The sequence below is a fragment of the Centroberyx affinis genome, unplaced genomic scaffold, assembly GCF_046629955.1.
Source record: "Centroberyx affinis isolate AG114_WGS23_722 - 3 ecotype Tasmania unplaced genomic scaffold, CSIRO-AGI_Caff_v1 ptg006330l_1, whole genome shotgun sequence".
NCBI lineage: Eukaryota > Metazoa > Chordata > Actinopteri > Beryciformes > Berycidae > Centroberyx > Centroberyx affinis.
In genome coordinates, this window is record NW_027283217.1 from 1 (window position 1) to 21,149 (window position 21,149).

The 21,149-nt window shown below is 38.1% G+C and overlaps 1 protein-coding gene across 1 annotated transcript; it reads left to right on the forward strand.

Annotated features, from left to right (window-relative positions):
- Positions 1-868: 868 nt before the first annotated feature.
- Positions 869-20,509, forward strand: LOC139638393 (serine/threonine-protein kinase N2-like; the record flags this gene model as incomplete). Its single annotated transcript, XM_071512521.1, has 17 exons — positions 869-1,084; positions 3,746-3,874; positions 5,550-5,659; positions 8,061-8,204; positions 9,790-9,865; positions 10,459-10,645; positions 11,645-11,798; positions 12,935-12,990; positions 13,132-13,189; positions 13,280-13,371; positions 14,527-14,703; positions 16,149-16,211; positions 16,308-16,384; positions 17,164-17,306; positions 18,173-18,280; positions 19,166-19,246; positions 20,306-20,509. Coding segments are annotated over 17 exons (2,075 nt in total), but the record flags the coding sequence as incomplete, so codon positions are not given.
- Positions 20,510-21,149: the final 640 nt, after the last annotated feature.

Consider the following 21,149-nt stretch of genomic DNA (forward strand, 5'->3'; position numbering starts at 1 on the left):
CCAAGTTTTTATCCTATTAAAACCATATTGCATTGAAAAGTCCTAGATATTTTGTTTTCTTTAAGATATTAAATTGATACTGGACTCTGGATTTGTTCTGACTTGACTTGCTGTTCTACATTTAGACTTGAGACTTGATATTAATGACATGGACTCGATTTGGTAATCTACATTTAGACTTGGGACTTGACTTGAGACTTGTGCCTCAAGAAAAGTTGACTTGGTCACAGCTCTGGGTTTTGGACGTTTGGGCGTTGTATAGAAAATTTGGAAAATATGGAAAATATTGCTGTGGTCAGGAGGAGCCTCCATCATATCAGACTTGACTAATCAATATCCGATATTTAATAAAAGCCCAATATCACCCCAGTATATCGCTCTAACCTTATTGAACACCAACTAAAATCTTCAAGACATTATGGTCTGTCAGTTGTTTTTTTGTTTTTTTAATTCTGTTTATTCATTTCATTCACAGTATAACAAAACATAACAAAACATAAAACCAGCACCATAATAAGATATATTACATCTTACATTTATCACATACTGTACATACACACCACTTCTCCCTCCCACACAGCGACAGGTCCTCCAGCATCACTCCCACCCCAGAAAGTATATATACAGAGATAGAAAAATAAAAAAAAATGTAAAATAGTTAGTAAATTAATTAGATTCCATGTAAGTCATCCATGGATCCCAAGTCTTATGGAGCAGCTGTGGGCTACCTCTCATGGCATAGGTTATTTTCTCCCCAAAGGAGCACATGAATTTACCTCATTAATCCACTGAGTAATACTAGGGGGAAAGACATTATGGTCTGGAAAAAAGTCTGGAGGTTTGACATGAGGAATCTGATCCTTAACAGACGGTCTGTCTCTCCAGGCTCAGTCCCGGGTCCAGGAGTCGTCCCAGAAGCTGGATCTGCTGCGGCTGTCGCAGGAGAAATGCCTGCAGGAAAACACCCAGGACCCTCCACAGTCACCGGGACACCCCCCTCCTCCTCCTCCTCCTGAAACCCCCCCCTCCCCCTCCCCCTCCCCCTCCCCCTCCGTCTTCTCCATCAGGCCCGCCTCCTTAACTGGTACCATCATAATCACTATGATATTGATATGAATGAGATTGATATGAATTGAATGATATCGGGATTCTTTTTTTTTTTTGCCAAATATTGCAGCTGTGTGGAAGAGGATTAGGGCCACATGTGAAAAATGTATTTGAGTGCTGAGATTAATCTCAGAATTCTAAAAATAAAATCAGAGAGATTCTGAGATTAAAATCAGAATTATGAGATTAAAGTCAAAATTATTACATGGTACCACTTTACAATAAGGGTCACTAAGTTAAGGGTTAGTTAATGCTTAATAAGCATTAACTAACCCTTACTTAACAGTTAACTAATGTGTAATTTATTAATAGTGTTCATGTTAACTAAGGTATTAATTTATACATTATTTAATAGTTTATAAAGATGACTATTAAATAATGTATAAATTAATACCTTAGTTAACATGACCATTAGTAAATGATTACCAGACACATTAGTTAACTGTTAATTAAGGGTTAGTTAGTTTTCTTCCGCACTACAGAAGACAGTTGCAATATGAATGGTGATCTTTTTGTTCTTATTTTTTTTTCTCTGCATAATTTATTTTTAAGCACTTGAAATGATTTTAAAAAGTGTGTGTGTGTGTGTGTGTGTGTGACAGTGGGGGGTGACAGTGGGGGGTGCTAATTTGCTCAGTTTGAATAAAGGGAATAAAGATTTTCTGCTATATTCAACATGATTTGTAGGTCAGGGATTTGGCACAGCAGCAGCTTTCTAAACCACTTTTCCCTCTCAGAAAAAAAAATTGCAAGTTGAAAATTGTAGTTGTCAATTCTGCTGCTATTTCAGTGTTTTTTTTTTTCAGTTAACTGTGCAGCTCTTCCCTGTCGTGTCACGGACGCCCGGTCGTAGCTACTAAAACCTGATTTACCAAACTGGCAGGACAGAATCAGATCATGTAATCTCTTGGTTTTGGACAGTTCAGTTTTAGATTCACCAACATAAGCCCGTCTCTGCCTGTATGAGGAGAAAAAGAGACAGAAGACCGTTGATGATGTAACCGGGAGACAAATCCTGGAGTCGGTCTGCCGACAGTGAACGATGGACAGAGTGAGGAAGACAGGTGACTTAGACATACAGACACATTTTCTGTTAGCTGAAGCTTCCATGGATGTGAGATGCAGCTCAGTGTTGAGTGGAGCGGCTCCAGCTGACGTCAGATCAGAGGCTCGGGCTCTCTGCTCCGGCCTCTGGGAGATTTAATCACGCTGCTGACGAATGAAAGGTCTCATGCTGTAAAGATTCATGTGCTTTCTAGTCAACAGATGCAGAGGTGGCAGAAGTACACAAATTCCCTACCCAAGTAAAAGTGCAAATACTCATTTAAAAATATACTCTGGTAGAAGTTGAAGTACCGTTTCAAATCCTTTACTCAAGTCAAAGTATGAAAGTATGTGGGCTTAAATTTACTTAAAGGACAAAAGTAAAAGTCGTTCTCTAAAAAATTAATTTCTAATGTTCTAAACTGGTTTTCTGTTGAGCGTTCCTCTGAATCCCAGATCACTGACATTAATTCTAGCAGCTGAATTCACGAACGTTAATTCTCTCTCTCTTGTTGCTTCTCTCTCTCTGTCTCTTTCCCTAATTTTTGGTGTCGCTTTGCTGAACAAGCAGCCAGTCACATCTGGCTCTTGATCAGCTGCTTCTGGGATGGAAGCCGTCTGATGCTGAAAATAAAAATATAGAAAAAATAGAAAATCAGTTGATGATTTCCCGAGAGTAATGAGTCTGTTTTGAAAATGTAGTGAGTAGAAAGTACAGATTTTTCTTTTGAAATGTAGTGAGTAAAAGTAAAAAGTCTTCAGTGAAAGAAAAACTTGAGTAAAGTACAGATACTTGAAAGTATTTTTACTTTGTTACATCCCACCTCTGAACAAATGCTAGCTGATGTTCATTACTCAACACCGGGGCCACTCATGAACTGAGGTGAGAAGTCATGTTAAACTCCAGCTGAGCTCCTGCAGTGTGAAAGTCTCCCAGCTGTGAGGAAACAGAATGTGAATTGAATCGGAACGACAGGAAACAGAACTGAATTCCATGAAATTCCACTTCTAAGAGAGTTTGTCTCGACTCTAAACATTATAAATCAAAACATTGTGAATCAAATAAACGACAACATTCAGTCATAATGTACAGATTACCATTACATGTTCTGCATCAAATACCAGCTGAAAGGTTCCTTTAACATTTTATGATATTCAGTATTGATAATCTATAACACTGTGTGTAATCTCGGATATGTGGTAAGAAGAGGCAAAAAAAAACCATGGAATTTCATAGAATTTCACTGAGCTAATTTGAACTTCCTGAAATTCCAATTCTGTTTCCTGTAGGGTTTTTTCAAATTCCAATTCCAATTCCTTCGTTGAATTGGATTTGATGAGTTTGATCATGATTTGATCCCAACCCTTCTCTACATTTAGAAAACACAGTTACATCCTCTTGGATGTGACTATTTAGTAAGAAAAGTGCTCAAGATAACTTACAACTTGAGTAATATTCACTTGTGAATTTAACTTTCATCTGTGTCAGAGAAGCTGTAGAGCAGATTCCTCCTTTTGGAATGAAACTTTTTTTGCTTTAAATCAAATGTTTTTCATTGTCTCCAGTGTTCAGCGATGCAATATTTTTTCCCAGGCAAACTTGAAGTGCGGCTCCTCGGCTGTGAGGATCTCCTGAGACCTGAGGCAGACCCAGACCCAGACCCAGAGCCAGAGCCAGGCAGCCGGACCGAGGCTTCAGCCGCTCACACAGACAGGACTCCCTGCTCTGCTGGTCAGTCAGCTGTTCACACACTTCACACTGTAGCACTTTACCTTTTCGCTCACACTTTAATCAATATCTCCTTTCCAATAAGATGAAACTTTATTGATCCCTGTAGGGGAAATTGGTTTGTTTGCAGCAGCAAATAGTAACAGGATTCAGTTGGGGAAAAAAGACTAACATTATTATTATTTTGACTGTTTCTATTGCTTTTTTTTTTTTGTCTTTTTTCCCCAACTGAATCCTGTTACTATTTGCTGCTGCAAACAAACCAATTAAAAAAAACAAAAAAAACAAGAGAGACTCTACTGATACTCTACTGAGAGACTACTGAGAAGTAGACTCTACTGGGAGACTACTGACAGACTGTACTGAGAGACTCTACTGATACTCTACTGAGAGACTACTGAGAAGTAGACTCTACTGGGAGACTACTGACAGACTGTACTGAGAGACTCTACTGATACTCTACTGAGAGACTACTGAGAAGTAGACTCTACTGGGAGACTACTGACAGACTGTACTGAGAGACTCTACTGAGACTCTACTGAGACTCTACTGACAGACTGTACTGAGAGACTCTACTGAGACTCTACTGAGGGACTTGTGGTTATGCAGCGGTCCTGCATGGCTCGCTGGGTGCAGCCTGACATTAACACTGCCAAGGTTAGGAGCTTTTTATTCCCACTGGGGCGAATCATGCTAAAAATGTATAAAATGGCCTAAATTATATTTAGCTGACGCTTTTATCTGTAGCAACTCAGCAGGAAGAGATTCAGTCTCACACTTTGATAGGACACAAGAAAATATACGAAAAATATACCTCCCAAAATTTTAAAGTGCATTTCCTAATTTCTATTCCCAAACTCACTCAAACTCCCAGTGGCTCTTGGGGAGGAGGAGAAAACAATCATACTTGCTGGCAGATACAGTATGTGGTAACACTTTACAGTAAGGGTCACTAAGTTAAGGGTTAGTTAATGCTTAATAAGCATTAACTAACCCTTAATTAACAGTTAACTAATGTGTCTGGTAATCATTTACTAATGGTGTTCATGTTAACTAAGGTATTCATTTATACATTATTTAATAGTCATCTTTATAAACCATTAAATAATGTGTAAATTAATGCCTTAGTTAACATGAACACCATTAGTAAATTACACATTAGTTAACTGTTAATTAAGGGTTAGCATTAACTAACCCTTAATTAACAGTTAACTAACCCTTAACTTAGTGACCCTTATTGTAAAGTGTTACCCAGTATGTTTCATTGTGTTATAATCTCAGGGATGATAATTAGTGAAATTATCTATGAGTATTGTCCATAGCATGGTTTAGAATCATATGGATCATATGAACAATTTTTAAAATAGAGGTTTTATAATAAGGAATTCCTATATTTTTAATTTTCATTTTGAATTCATATATTGTCTATAATTCCTATATTCATCTATATTGTACCTGTATTATATTTCTTCCTATACTATTGTGATATGCATTGGCAACACTCAATACTACTTGATTCCTGCCAGTAAAGCTTTTTCTGAATCTGAATCTGAATCTGAATCTGAATCTGAATGTGACAGGACCCCCTGGCTGTAGCCGGGGTGGAGCCTGTGGTCTTGAGGTTACAGGACGTCCCATGCAGGCTGACCTGTTGCTCTCTGCTCCACAGCGGAGGTGGGCGCCGTGCTGCGGCTGGACAACAGAGCGGTGGGCCGGACGCGCTGGAGACCCGCCGGCAAACTGGCCTGGGATCAGACTTTCTGCCTCCAGCTGGAGCGGGTCAGTTCACCTCAGAGCGTTGGCTAATTCTCCACATCATACAGTATATGCTATATACCCTATTGAACAATAAATGCCCCCCAAAAAATACACACAATTTTTATGTTTTTGTAGTTTTATATCAATGGTGGAAAATGGTGGATTTTAGAGCTGCAACAATTAATCAATTAATCAATTAGTTGTTAACTATTAAATTAATCGCCAACTATTTTGATAATCGATTAATCGGTTTGAGTAATTTTTTTAAGAAAAATAAGTCAAAATTCTCTGATTCCAGCTTCTTAAATGTGAATATTTTCTGGTTTCTTTCCTCCTCTATGACAGTAAACTGAATATCTTTGGGTTGTGGACAAAACAAGACATTTGAGGACGTCATCTTGGGCTTTGGGAAACACTGATCCACATTTTTCACCATTTTCTGACATTTTATAGACCAAACAATTAATCGATTAATGGAGAAAATAATCGACAGATTAATCGACAATGAAAATAATCGTTAGTTGCAGCCCTAGTGGATTTGAGTGGTTAGTTCATGGCCATCACAGATTTGTCTGTTCTGTTTTTCTTGTTCAGGTTCTGCAGTCACTTACATTCTCCAAGTATGATTAATGTACAGGAATGTGCCTTTGTGACATTGGTGCAGAGACACACACTATCAGCAGCTTGCAGCCTGTAGTCACACAGTGTGCCGACACACATGGAGCAGCAGACACAGAGGACAAGGTCACTTTACATACAGTATGAAGAGTTTTATTCAGAAATTAGCTCCTAAATGACTGCTGGCAGGACTACCGAATATTGTTAACGGAAGCCATTCAATTACAAAATAGAAAGATTTTAGATTCATGTAATTTAGTGCTGAAACGATTTGTCGAGAGAAATTAATCGATAATTGCGATAATCATTTTAGTCATTTATCAAGTAAAAATACCAAACATTTGCTGTTACAGCTTCACAGATACAAAGATTTGCTGCTTTTTTCCATTTCATCTTATTATAAAATGAATACTTTTGGGGGGTTTTTTGGCTGCTGGTCAGACTGAGGAAGACATTTGAAGAATCACTTTGGGCTTGACTTGTGATGGGCATTTGTCACATTTTTGACATTTTCAGAAATCAGAAATCAGAAATCAGAAATACTTTATTGATCCCCGAGGGGAAATTGGGTTACATTGCAGCTGCTCACACTGTAGAAGTGAATATATACAAGCGTAGAGAAATTATAAGAAATTATAAGAAAAATAGAAATACGAAAGTAAGAAATATGTAAAATATGTGCATTATACTACAATATATAACAATGAGAATAAAAATAATAATAATAATATAGAAATAAGAGAAATAAGAATTCTGTACAATATGCATCATACTCATAGAGTGAATGATTAAATAATTAATAAAAAAAACCCAGATAGATTAATCGATAATGAAAAGAGAGGAGACAAGGAGAGGGAGGAGAGGAGGAGAGAGGAGGAGCGGAGGAGGTTATAAATTCTAGTTATTAGTTATTTGTAGCAGCAATACTGCAATGGTTTGTTATTGTAGTTCTGCCTGTGGCCACTAGGTGTTCTCCTCTACCTGCAGATATTCATTTAGCACAGAGTCAGAATCACTTTATGCAGTAAATATAAAAGAGTTTGTGTTGGTGACACTGGTGCAGGAGCCTGTCTACACCTCACATAGTGACATTACATACTAACTCACAGTACAGGACCGCATATTCAATGCAAGTGTTCCAAAAAAGTTGAGTTTGTAGATTTGAGAAAAATAAAATGAGGCCTTCAAAGTTTTTGAAGATGAATGGATGGCCTTGACAGTACTTAATTTTTTATTACCAAAATCCATAAATATGTGGCTCTTTGGACCGCTCTCCGAGGATCAATACAAGAAAACCCTGTTATGGATATTTGTGTTTATATAGCAGCAGTTTAAAAAAAAACAAAACACCAAGGACTCAAAAATGGTATGTTTTAAACATCACAGAGGCCTCATTTTATACTCAAGTCAAGTCAAGAAATCATGGTGAATTGATGGTGATCCATTTCAAATAACAGGACATTGGAAGTCATTGAAAAGACTTTGAGTTGTGAGTGTGGGAACCCTGCATACAGCACAGATCACTCTGTTTTGTATTTTTGTATTTGTTAGATAGCTGAAAGTAGAGAGAGATGGGAAATATTAAGAGGAGAGAGAGAGGGGACATTTGAACCAGGACTTCACAGATACTACAACTGAGCCAGAGTTTGGAAATTGCACAACAAAGTTTGGACAATTTACTGTCCCCATCTACATACGACTAGCCCACATTTTGTTTCCGTAACTCTCCGTGTTCACATGTTGCTCTGTTGCTGTTTGTTGTTGATCGTCTCACCTGTTCGGCCCGCTGGGGGACTGCCGAAAGTCTCGAGAGCTGGAGGTCGGGGTCTTCTGGAGAGAGCGGAGGGCGATGTGTGCGGTCAAGTTCCTGCGGCTGGAGGAGATCATGGAGAACCCGAACCACGCCCGGTGTTTGTGTCTGGAGCCGCAGGGCCTCCTCTACGCCAAGGTACCACCCCCACCACCTCCCCCCACCCCCACCTCCCTCATGTCCCAGACAGGCTTCCTATACGCAGGTCTGGACAGTCTTGAAAGTGCAAGATGACAGATGAAGATACAGATAGTTTCCTTACAGTTTATAATTGGCTTGGTAGGCTTTTATTTTGAAAAGTGATTCTATTTCAGTGGAACTAAAGCTCTGATAGTGAAATGAGTTTGTGTATATAAGGCAAGACAAGGCTGCTTTATTTGTATAGCACATTTCATACACTGAGGCAATTCAAAGTGCTTTACAGAGTAATAAAAAATACAGTGAAGGTAAAAAATTTACAATTAAAAAGTGCAAAAGTACAGACAAGAGATCCACAAGATAAAAATCCACAATCCACTTTTTACATTTAATTTGCACATTAATAGCAATATCTTGCCTCCTTACAGTTAAAAATTCTACTTTATTCTATTCTACTTATTTTTATCTAGTATAGTAGTTGTAGTGTAGTGTAGTATAGTAGTTGTATAGTATATAGTAGTTGTAGGTAGTTGTATAGTTTATAGTAGGTGTAGTGTAGTTTTTGTGTATATATATATATATTTTGTAATTCCGTGTTCTGAATTTTTTACCTACCTCATTGTGTGTGTTTTTCCTCATTTATGTGAATTGCTGCTGCAACACTGTAATTTCCCTTTGGGGATAAATAAAGCACTCTATCGATCTATTATCTATCTATCTATCTATCTAATCTATCTATCTATCTGTCTATAAGACTTAAAAAGTAAAACTAGTGCAGTTCAAATCAAGTGAAATAGAAAGATTAAAGAAAAGACAAGAGGATTAGAAAAGTGAAAAGTGCATTCAAATCACATTTAAAAGATAGTTAATATAATAATATAATCTAATTAATATAATAATATAATCCTAACAGAAAAATTGTTTGAATGGATAAACATGTGTGGGCTGGCACCAGTTTTCTTGTGGATGTCTGGAAAGTGAAGAAAAGTATGGAAAGTTAATTAAATATCATTTCTTGAAAAGTTTGGGGATTATTCAAATTAAATGGAAAATAGTGGGAAAAAACTGTTGGTAAGTCCTGACACACAAACCCAGTGTCATTTCCCATACTGTGATAATTTGTTGCTGGGAGGAATAATCGTCAGCTGTAGTGTTATATCACCTAGTTTGAGTCTTGTTGCCCGGTCACTATCAGTAGACAATATATTGACCAGAATATGATGAAACTCTTCAAATCCAGTCAAGAAATTAAATTGTAGAAAAAGTGTGGATTTTTGAGCACTGATGATAACTCTTCACTTTAAATTTTTTGCACCATGTCAAATTAAAAGAACCTTTATTTTATCTCACTATCTCAGCTTTTTAATGTGTGTTAATGCCCTTTTTGAGGCTTTTGATGGTGTTTTTCAACTCCAACAATCTAATCGTTAGTGACTCAGTCAACACAGACGCAGTTATTGAGAGCTGTTATTCCGAATTTTGAAATGTAAAATTTGCAGGAACACTGAAAGAAGGCCAATAATACAAATGTAAATGTCCAAGAAACACAACAATAAATCCATTTCCCCTGGTCTGGACTTTACAGATTAACTTCATCGACACTGTTGTGGAGCGGCAGCCGAAACTGAGACGGCAGAGATGTATCTTCACGAAAGAGAAAGGTAAGAGAAGAAGATCCTGTAGGACCGAGAGGTTCCACTTGTGTTTGTGTTCCTGCCATAAAAAGAGATGTGGATTCAGTGTGTGAATTCAGTGTGTGAATTTGTCAGTTTCTGTCTGTCTACCGGTGGTTGATTCGTGTGTTGTGTTCTTTACAATTTTATTTTCCTTTTTTTCAACAACATCACTTTTTAATACATTCAGTGTAAAATACCAAAATACAGAAGTTCACGGTTGTCTGTAGCCAATCTACAATTTGGTTTGAATAAGAATCAGTTATGGAAGAGTACACAGTTTTAGCATTTTCATATATGTCAGAAATGATTGCCATGTCTTATCAAATTTACCTGTAGAGCCACCCAACGTACACTTTATTTTCTCCATGTGTAAAAACCTCATAAGTTCTCCAGTTCACTGGACATGTGTGGGAGAGGCCTCCTGCTTCCACTTCATAAGTATAAGGCATCTAGCAATTAAGGAAGCAAAAGCAACAGCATCCGAGTAATGACTGGGAAGGAGCATGTCCTCTGGTACTACTCTGAAAATTGCAATCAAAGGGGAAGGGATGAATGTGTGTTGTGTTCTTGCTCCTCAGGGAAGAACTTCCTCAGAGCGGCTCAGATGAACATGAATTTCTCCACCTGGGGTCACCTGATGATGAGCGTCCTGCCTCACTACAGCTCCTTCACCTCCTTCAGCTCGTCTCTCTCCACACCTCCTGACCCCCCGGCCAGCACCCCCCCTCCCCCCGAGAAGGAGCCTCATACCACTCCACTGCCAAGGTAGTGACATGATATGACATGACATGATATGACATGACATGACATAACATAACATATCAAAGCACTAGAAGGCACTTGGTAGAGCACAATAGTGCAATAATTACATTCATACTAGTGCAATACTTACATTTATTCTAGTGCAATAATTGCTTAATACTAGTGCAATAATTACATTTATTCTAGTGCAACAAGTACATTGTATTTATTGATTTATTTTACTTATTATTTTAGAACCTGTGTTGTTGGCTGTGGATGTTTGTTTGCTGAGGTTGTTTTGTTTTGTTTCTGTTTTGTGTCCCTGTGTCTTTTAATTGCACTGACCAGGAGTATCCTAATTTCGTTGTATTCTGTACAATGATAATAAAGCCTTTCTATTCTATTCTATTCTATTCTATTCTATTCTATTCTATTCTCTACAAACCTCTGCCAAAACTGAACAATCCTCCAACTTACAAAGCTGCAGCCTCTGTGATGGTTGTTTATGTTTGTTTATTGTTTGTCTTCTGTGTTTGATTTTCCAAGAAAACAGCACATGGCTGCTGTTTGCCTGTTTTTTAGCGGCCGATGGAAGTCCCAGATGTTGGACCTTCCCAGCAGTACATGATCACAGTATGATAGTTATGGCTACCATAAGAAAATTGTCATGAAATCTCAAATCCCAGATCTGGATCACCACTAAATTTGAATCAACTGATCCTTGGCCCAAGGGCTTTCTGTCCACCAAATTTCAGCCAAATCCATTTGCAACTTTGTGAGAGATCTTGGGGAGCAGGAAGCAATGGGGTTTATGGGAAATGTAGTCTTAATGTGGAGAAACACTAGAACGAACAGTACTATTGGTGTGAGATAGAAGTGACCAATCGTCTCCACCGTGAGCTCATTTGTTTATAGTCATATCAAGGTAGCACTGTTAATCTGACAATGATATATTGATTTTTACCCATTTTATACCCATAGCACCTTTAAGAAATGTGGATGCACATATCTGTTTGTCTGCAGTGATGTTCCAGTTATCAGACTCAACATTAGTGAGGAGCAGCCGACTCCGACCAGCCTGGACCAGGGAAACAGCGATCGCAGCTCCATCTCTACAGCACATAAAACACCGCCTATGCCTACACTGCAAGAAAAACAGGTAAATGCCTCTAATGCAGCCGCCATGATGATGAGCCTGGCATCAGTGACACGTAATTACATTTTACACTTTAGGGTATATCTGGTATTTTACCACTTATTCTGGTATTTTACCACTTATGGTTGAAACTGGACGGTATGTCAGTCTGGAAGAAGACAAGCAGATTTGTTCAGTGTGTTGTTTGACTGATATAGAAAATGAGTTTCACTTTGTTTTCTATTGTCCTTTTTTACTGGGAACTGCGCAATACTTTGTTTAGTAAGATAAAAACAGATATTGATTTTGTAAATATAGATGATGCACAAAGATTGAGTTGGCTGTTTGCTTATGAAACATTTAGATTAGCTAGTTACCTGGAGAAAGCCTGGGAGATGAGAAAAAAAGCTCTTTATCAAGATAAACTGTAAGTCTGTAGCAGTTCTTTTCAGTGTATTGTTCATTTGAAACCTATCATTTCAAATATGTTATTTGAACGAATATAGTAGTACTTTATAATGTGGTAATTTATTTAATTTATTTTTTTGCTTTTATATGTATTACTGGAAGATGTATGTTTTGTAAAATGGTGTGTCCTGTAATCCCATGTGGGATGGGCCAGATGTTTGGCATGACACAGAAATAAAAATAAACTAACTAATTAACTTAGGCATTTAGCTAATACTTTTATCCAAAGTGACTTCCAGTGAGTGCAACAGTAGAATAAGATTAAATTCCTTGGTCTCCAACATTACAAGCAACCAACAGTAAAGAGTCTGAGAGTCACAGCGGTCTGACAGTAAATGGAACAAAATATTCTTCTGACCATAAAAAGTTAAAATGTGTGATGAAGACATGAAATAAGAGCTGAGAATAAAAGGTAGAAAGGATTTCTTTTTTCAAAAATGGAGCATAGTGTTGTTGTTGTGCGAAAATGTCTGAAGTGTCAAGTCAAATTTTGGTGATTTTCATGTTTTAACTTTGATTTCAGGATCATATGGTTTTATCATTTCCTGAAAAAATGACATTTGGGAGACAGGAGGGATTCCTCTGACAGTGACAGTATTATATATTGAAACAAGTGGAAAAGGAAGATATGGAGAGATGTTGCAGTGTGGGATGATAAATCAATCCTAATTATAATGGTAATCTGTTTTAAACTGTGTCTCTCTTTATAGTCATCTATCAACACCACTACAGAAGGAAGTGGAGATCAACCAGTATCTGCTCTGAAGTACACACACACACACACACACACACACACACACACACACACACACACACACACACAAATGCATAAGCACACACAGACACCATGTGATATATTCAGTTATGGCAGTTTCTGTTTTTTCTCTCTGTTTTGTCTCGTCACAAGGATGCAGATGGAAGATTTCAGATACATTTCAGTTCTGGGAAGAGGCCACTTTGGAAAGGTAACAGCTGAACAGATTTAACAAGACACTCAGTGAAATGTTTTTTCTTGCTTTTGTCCTCAGTGTTTTGGCTGTGTGAACTGTGTCCAGGTTCTTCTAGCAGAGTTTAAGAAGACAGGAAAGCTCTACGCCATCAAAGCCTTGAAGAAAAGAGACATTGTGACTCGTGATGAAGTGGACAGGTCTGTGAAACGTCTGGAAGAGCTTCACTCAATCTTTTTTTTTTCAACTCTTTTTATAGGGGTTTTCAGAGTTAGACATACAGTCGAAAATAGGAAAAATAATTTTCAGTGCAGATATAGAGAAAACATGAAAAATTAAAATAAAGAAAAAACGGAGAACAGAGATAAAACAAATAATTTTTTTACAGGTGAGTTATCGTACACATATGAGGAAGTATTGCAAAATAGTTTGCAATTTGCACTTTATTTTTTTGCAAATTCAGTTCAAATATAGACAACATGAAAATGTATAAAGACAAGATTAATTAGAAAAAATAAAAAAGGAAATAATGGAAGTAAAAGAGGAAAAGTAAAAGAGGAAAAGTGAAAATAAAGAAAAAAAAAAAAAAAAAGGTGGGAAAAATTTAATTGGATGTCGAATAGGTCAATTGTGCTTTTGTGACTCGTGTTTAAACTAGGCTAGTTTGTGGGAAGGGTGAGCGCATTGTTATTGAAGTGGTCTATAAAGGGTTGCCAGATCAGGTAGAATTTGTCTTCACACCCTCTCAATGAGAATTTAATTTTTGAGCTTCACTCAATCTTAATAATAAATTAAAAAAGAACATATTTTTCTCTGACTTTTCTTAACAAAGTTCCAAAATGCTGTGAAATAAATAGAATAAAAAAAAAACATATCAGCTATAAGAACAGGAAGGTTTGCTCTGCCAACTCCATTAATGCACTTAGTTCATTATAGCCTACTGGACTTCCCACAAGCAAATTAATAATACTACAATAGCATAAGACATGCAAAATGAATACAAAAATATATTCTGAAATTTAAATTTGAGTTGTAACTTTGCTAATCATAAGTTTGCTAGTCATATTTCCTTATCCAGTTTAGTTTAAGGGCCCAAATGTTTGATCATCTTCTGTCTTTAATGTAGACTTTGAAACAGTCAAAATGGGTTTACCTGTAGCTCTAAGACGCCTGAGTGCATATGGAGGGAAAAGTTCCTCAATATGAATTAAAAACTTACCATAACCAGCCTAGTAACAAGCCTAGTTAAGACATTCAACGAAGCCTTGAAGATAGCAATGAAGCCGCCAGGTGTGTGAATGTGTGAAATGTAAAACGCACAGTGTTTGGTGTTAATGAAGGCGTTCCCTCCACAGCCTCATGAGCGAGAAGCGGATCTTCGAGATGATCAACGCGTCCCGGCATCCCTTCCTGGTGAACCTCCACGGCTGCTTCCAGACCGGAGACCACGTCTGCTTCGTCATGGAGTATTCCCCCGGGGGCGACCTGATGATCCACATCCACAACAACGTCTTCACCGAGGCCCAGACCAGGTTCACCACATCACCTCTGTCGGTTAAACCTGCAATAAGCGATATCAGACCTTCTAACCAATCCTCAGTGGTGGAAGAAGTACTCAGATCTTTTACTTAAGTAAAAGTAGAAATACCACAGTATAAAAACACTCTGTTACAAGTAAAAGTCCTGCATTCAAAATGTTACTTAAGTAAAAGTACAAAAGTATTAGCATCAAAATGTACTTAAAGCAACAAAAGTAAAAGTACTCATTATGCAGAATGGCCCATTTCAGAATAATACAGTATATATTATATTATTGAATTATAATTATTGATGCAGTAATGTGTGAGCATCACTTTAATGTTGCAGCTGGAAAAGGTGGGGCTGATTTCTACTACTTTATATACTGCTGGGTAGCTTACAGTAATCTATAATAATACATCACAATTTATTAGTTGATTATATTAATAATCTGAATCTGCAAAGTAACTAGTACCTTAAGTTATCAAATAAAAGTAGTGGAGTAAAAAGTACAATATTTCCCTCTGAAATGTAGTGGAGTAGAAGTATAAAGTAGCATAAAATGGTAATACTCAAGTAAAATAAAAGTACCTCAAACTTGTACTTAAGTACAGTATTCGAGTAAATGTACTTAGTTACTTTCCACCTCTGCTGAAGCTAATGTGTGCTATGTGGAGATTTCATTGAGACATAATGATATAAACCAACACAATATTTCACCTCTTTTCTAAAGCTTGTTAATACCAACATGGATGAAAAATAGTAGGTACAGAAACTCATTGGATTCAAAAGATGCTTAATGAAACATTCTATGCACTGTTTAGTAAATACACATGACATAAAACTCATAGTTAAAACAATACTTTATGAATAGTGTTGTAGTTAAATATTATTTCCACGGTTGTAGATTTTATTTATTTAGCGGCAAGATGCAATGTTTCCCTCTCGAAGCACCCATGGGAGTTTAGAGGAATTTGAGGAGGTTGGAGAAATTTTTGAATTGCACTTTCAAATTTTTGGTAGGATATTTCCTCGTATCTATCAATTAAGGCAGTGGTTCTCAACGTGGGGTCCGGGGACCACCGGGGGTCCTTGAGGTGGTTCCAGGGGGTCCCCGGCAAACTGATCTATTGTTAAACTTCACCATTATTTCATTTACAAGAAGTTAACACAATTAGAGAATGTATTAGAATGACTGTTTTGATCATAGTTTCTCTGTTATCTCTCTACCTACAATACAGATAGTCATGGAATTCTGGACAAAATCATATCTGACAATAAAAATATTCTCAGATTCGGATTCGAGACAAAATATCACCAAATTGGGGTCTGTTGTAGCTCTAATGTGGACTAAATTAGGGCTCCATGATATGAAAAAGGTTGAGAATCACTGAATTAAGGCACAGTGAGCGACACCTTACTCAGTATTTTAATCCAAATCTATTGTTGTCATATGCAGGTTCTATTCAGCGTGTGTCCTGCTGGGTTTAGAGTTCCTGCATCTGAATAAAATCATTTATCGGTAAGTTGTGCCTGCGTGTCCGGTGACCTCACACTGCTGCAGACGGTCCCAAATACTAATAACTACATGTCAACCATGTGTGTGTGTCTTATACAGAGATTTGAAGTTGGACAACCTGCTGATGGATGCGGACGGATTCGTGAAAATCACAGACTTTGGACTTTGTAAAGAAGGTAAAATCACATCTCATCACATTTAATTCATGATGTCTAATTATTTTTTGATGTGTGTATATATATATACACATATACACATATACATATAACTTGTTCTTTTTCCCCGTATTGTTTTTCATGTATTTCTTTGTTTTTATTGGATTGTTGTCTACTGATTGGTTAATTTTTCTGCTCAGTTTGTGTGCTTCTTGTTGTCATTTATTTTTTGTTGCATTTTTCTAAATTATGTTAGCTTAGTTTTTTTCTTTCCCCCCCCCCCTTTTTTGTTATTGTTTGTTTTTCTCCTTAAGTTGAGGGGAGGTCTGTTGTATAAGCCTGTGGCTTCTTGACCTCTCCTGTCACATCTTTTATTTTTTTTCATTATCTGGATTTTATGCAGTTTTATGCGTGTGCAAATAAAACAAAATAAAATAAAAATAATAATAATAATACAGCAGATAATACTGGAGAGGGGGTTCTTTTCAAAATACACATAATCACAGTAAAACAATGCTTTCTCACGTACAGTTAATAAGGCGTTTGTATTGTCTTAAAAGTCTTAAAACAGGAGTGAAGAAGTAAATAATGGTTGGAATAGCAGCCAATAAATGGGAATTATCAGCACAACTGGAACACTTTTTGACCTGACAATTTTTTGTCTGAGGCTATTACGATTCTTCATATATAAACTCTATTGAACTCTACTCTCATGTTGATCTGTGAAAGAAACATCAGGTGAATGAACATGTAACGTCAGTGAACATGAAGCAGAGGTTTCGTCTCCTTTCCCTCGGCAGGGATGGGGCACGGAGACCGGACCTCCACTTTCTGCGGCACTCCGGAGTTTCTGGCCCCTGAAGTCCTGACAGATGATAATTACACCCGGGCCGTGGACTGGTGGGGGATGGGGGTCCTCATCTTCGAGATGCTCGTGGGAGAGGTCAGAGACTAGTTAACCTACACTACCAGTCAACACACCTGACTGAATGCATCCCATAACACCCATCTATTACACAAGTATAAAGAATCAGTCATAGTCATAACACACACACACACACACACACACACACACACACACACCAAGAATACTCATTCATAATACATGCAAGTATACACAAACACTATCATTAACAGACTAAGAGACACTCATGTGATATGGCTTAGAGTTTTGATAAGACAAGAAAGATAAAGAAGAATATACACACAAATAATGTTATGACAAGGAAAATATTGGTTGGACCCAGCTTATATAGGCAGCCCATATGGAAAATATTGGTTAGTTAGGAGAAGTGATTTCAGGGCTCTTTTGAACTGCTGTGAAGACAAATTCAAAAAATGTAATGGCATTAACCTAAAAGTGAGAAAATTAGAAGTTGTAGCAGCTCTAAAGCTGTTGGTTCCTTCATTTTAATGACAGGCAAGAAAGTCGGTGTCATCCTTTAACCAGCCACAGTCAAAGTCCCCCAGGCTGCTGGGTGCTGTGCTGGTTTTCCAGAATAAAGAATAAAGAACTTGCCCGCTCAACTCAAATTCAACTCAACTCAACTCAATTACAAATGTTTATTATAACTTGATGAAGGCACTGATGAAGGCCTACGGCTAAAATGCGTTTTCTTCTATGTCTGCTACTATAATAAATATTTGTAACTTATTTGGTAGTGTTAGTTTTCCACCCTGGCTTTAACGCTCCCAAAAAGTGTTTTTACCACATTGATCAGCATTCATTAGATTCCCTAAGTCAATCATCAGTGCAAAACTCATACATAACTACATAACTAACACTGTATCCTTCATCCTGCCGGCTAGTCCCCGTTCCCCGGTGAGGATGAGGAGGAAGTGTTCGACAGCATCGTGAACGACGATGTGCAGTATCCAGGCTCTCTTCCCCCAGACGCCACCGCCATCATCCAGAAGGTGAAGTGCATTGTGAAGAATAGATTGCACGTTATATACTGTATACACGGAATGTACAAAATATTAGGGACACTCACGCTTTTCATGATGTCCACTGATGAGGTGAATGCAGGAAAAAGCCATTATCCCTTATTGATTTCCCTTATTAAATCTGTACCAATCACGAAGGAGGAGATGTAGATAAAGAGAAGCAGACGAGTTGGAGAAGGATTTTTAAAGAGTAACTAAACCCCAAACCCAAATCTGTGGTGAAGCCTGACACCTAATGGTGAAAAGTAGGGTACTGACCTGGCCTTCTCCTATTGGCTGGACTTTGTGCCAGGTGATGTCACCACCTGTTGTACTCTATAGAGGGTCTTGCTTGCGGCTATATTATATATTTACTTTTTATTTAGTTCCAGATTGGTTCTGTTAAGTATAACCCCTTGTGTTTTTGCATTGTGTGTATTGATGCAGCGATAATAACACTCAAGAAGGCATTTTTTTATTGTGATTATGGGTACAACGGTGATGCAACAGATATGAGGATAAACCAAATAGCATTGGCATCTTGGGTGTCAAAGGAAAGGAAATGAAAGGAAAGGAAAGGAAGGGAATCTGATGAATTTTATGGGGAAGTAAGGGAATATCAGGGAATTTTACATGGGAATTTTACTTGAATTACTTGACATTTTACTGGAATTTCACTTGCATTAGATGGTTTTCAGCCCAACAGGAGTGGAAACCAGACTGTTCACCCCTTTAGAACTCCTCTGAGCTGAAAAACAACATTAACAAACCAGGAAGGAAGAGAATTTTTAGGTGGGGAACCCAGAGTCACTGTTTTCTCATGCAGTTCAGCTCTTGAATACTCAGTGTAAACGTCTTTTGGTCATCACTCCGCAGCTGCTGAAGAAGAACCCGGTGAAAAGGCTCGGAGCCGGAGAGAGGGACGCAAACGAGGTCAAAGGAGAGAAATTCTTCGAGGTAGATCGGTTCCCTCGCTTTCTGGAAACATCATATACACTCATCTTGATCCAAATGTAACTTTAAGCCCCAGCAGAGAAAGCTAAAATCGGGGCAGTGGTTAAAAAAATGACAAAATGCATTGATAACAGCTAAGGGCAATAAGTTCAAATAGTCCTGATGCAGATAATGTTAATGAGATCATTGGTAAAGTGAAATGATGGTAGTGAGTGGGAGAGTCTTTTGTGTGTGTGTGTGTGTGTGTGTGTGTGTGTGTGTGTGTGTGTGTGTGTGTGTGTGTGTGTGTGTGTGTGTGTGTCATATAACTTGGACTCGAGTTGCATGAAGAGAAGACTTGAGACTTGACTTGACTTGGGTTCTGGTGACTTGGGACTCGACTCTGACTTGTACTCTGATGACTTGAAAAGGTTTCTAAAGTCTTGACTTGAGATCTTGTGTTTGTGTAAATGACTTAGATTGAAAGTGATGAGATTTGTTCCAGCAGACGACTGAATTTAAATTCTGTTTTCTGAATTTGTATGGAATGATTGAATTTATTGAAGTTGAAACTGATTATAGAAATCAAACTCATGATGCTCTTACCAAGTTTTTATCCAATTAAAACCATATTGCATTCAAAAGTCCTAGATATTTAGTTTTCTTTAAGATATTAAATTGATACTGGACTCTTGATTTGTTCTGACTTGACTTGCTGTTCTACATTTAGACTTGAGACTTGACATTAATGACATGGACTTGACTTGGTAATCTACGTTTAGACCTGAGACTTGACTTGAGACTTGTGCCTCAAGACTTGAGACTGACATGGGACTTGAGCAAAGTTGACTTGGTCACAGCTCTGGGTTTTGGACGTTTGGGAATTGTATAGAAAATTCGGAAAATATGGAAAATATTGCTGTGGTCAGGAGGAGCCTTATCCTTATCCATATGCATGAGACTTGGGACTTGACTTGAGACTGACTCGGGACTTGAGCAAAGTTGACTTGGTCACACACATGGTGGGGATTCAGTTTCACCTTTCTCCCGTGTTCATCTCTCCGCTGGGTGTTTCTCCTGCAGACGATCGACTGGGAAGCCCTGCTGGCCAAGAAAGTGAAGCCGCCGTTCCTGCCGTCCATCAAGGAGTCGGTGGACGTCAGCAACTTCGACAGCGAGTTCACTCGTCTGCAGCCGGTCCTGTCGCCGCCCGCCAAGCCCTTCAGCCTCTCCCCCGAGCAGCAGCAGGCCTTCGCCGACTTCGACTTCTCCGCCTTGCACGGATGAGACGGACTGTGAAAACACCGAAAAGACCCAGGGTGGGAAAACCACAAAACCACCAACCAGACGCTGGTGGATTTGTTCTGTGGCTGGGAGGTTCGTCCGCTCCATCAGACACTTTGGCAGGAAACCAACCAACATTTGGAGATCCTGTTCTGTTCCAAACCTCCTATTGGCTGACATAGTGAAAGTGTTTTTTATTTATTTTTTTATTTACCAGCCACTATGACCGGTGGATAAAGAAGTTAAAGGGGCATTAAGTAATCTATGAGTCGTATTGATCTCTATCAGTGACCAGCAGGAATTGGCAAGTGTCTAGCACAGTGGTTCTCAACCTGAGGGTCGGGACCCCCCCCCCAAGGTCAAGGTCAAGGTCAAGGTTTCTTTATTAGTACCCAAGGGTAAATTTGTTGTGCACACGGGAGATTCAACAATCCAAAGTTAAAAACAAGATTCACAGCAATACAGATTCAGACATCAAAACAAATACTTTAAAACAAGTATCATTATAATTTCAAAATAGTATTAAAATATAAAAACTCCTAAGAAGGTCATGACAAAGTGCTTCTACACACACACACACACACACTCACTCACCCACTCCCTCAAAAGCTTAAAGTGCCATGCATGGGTAAAGTGCATCACA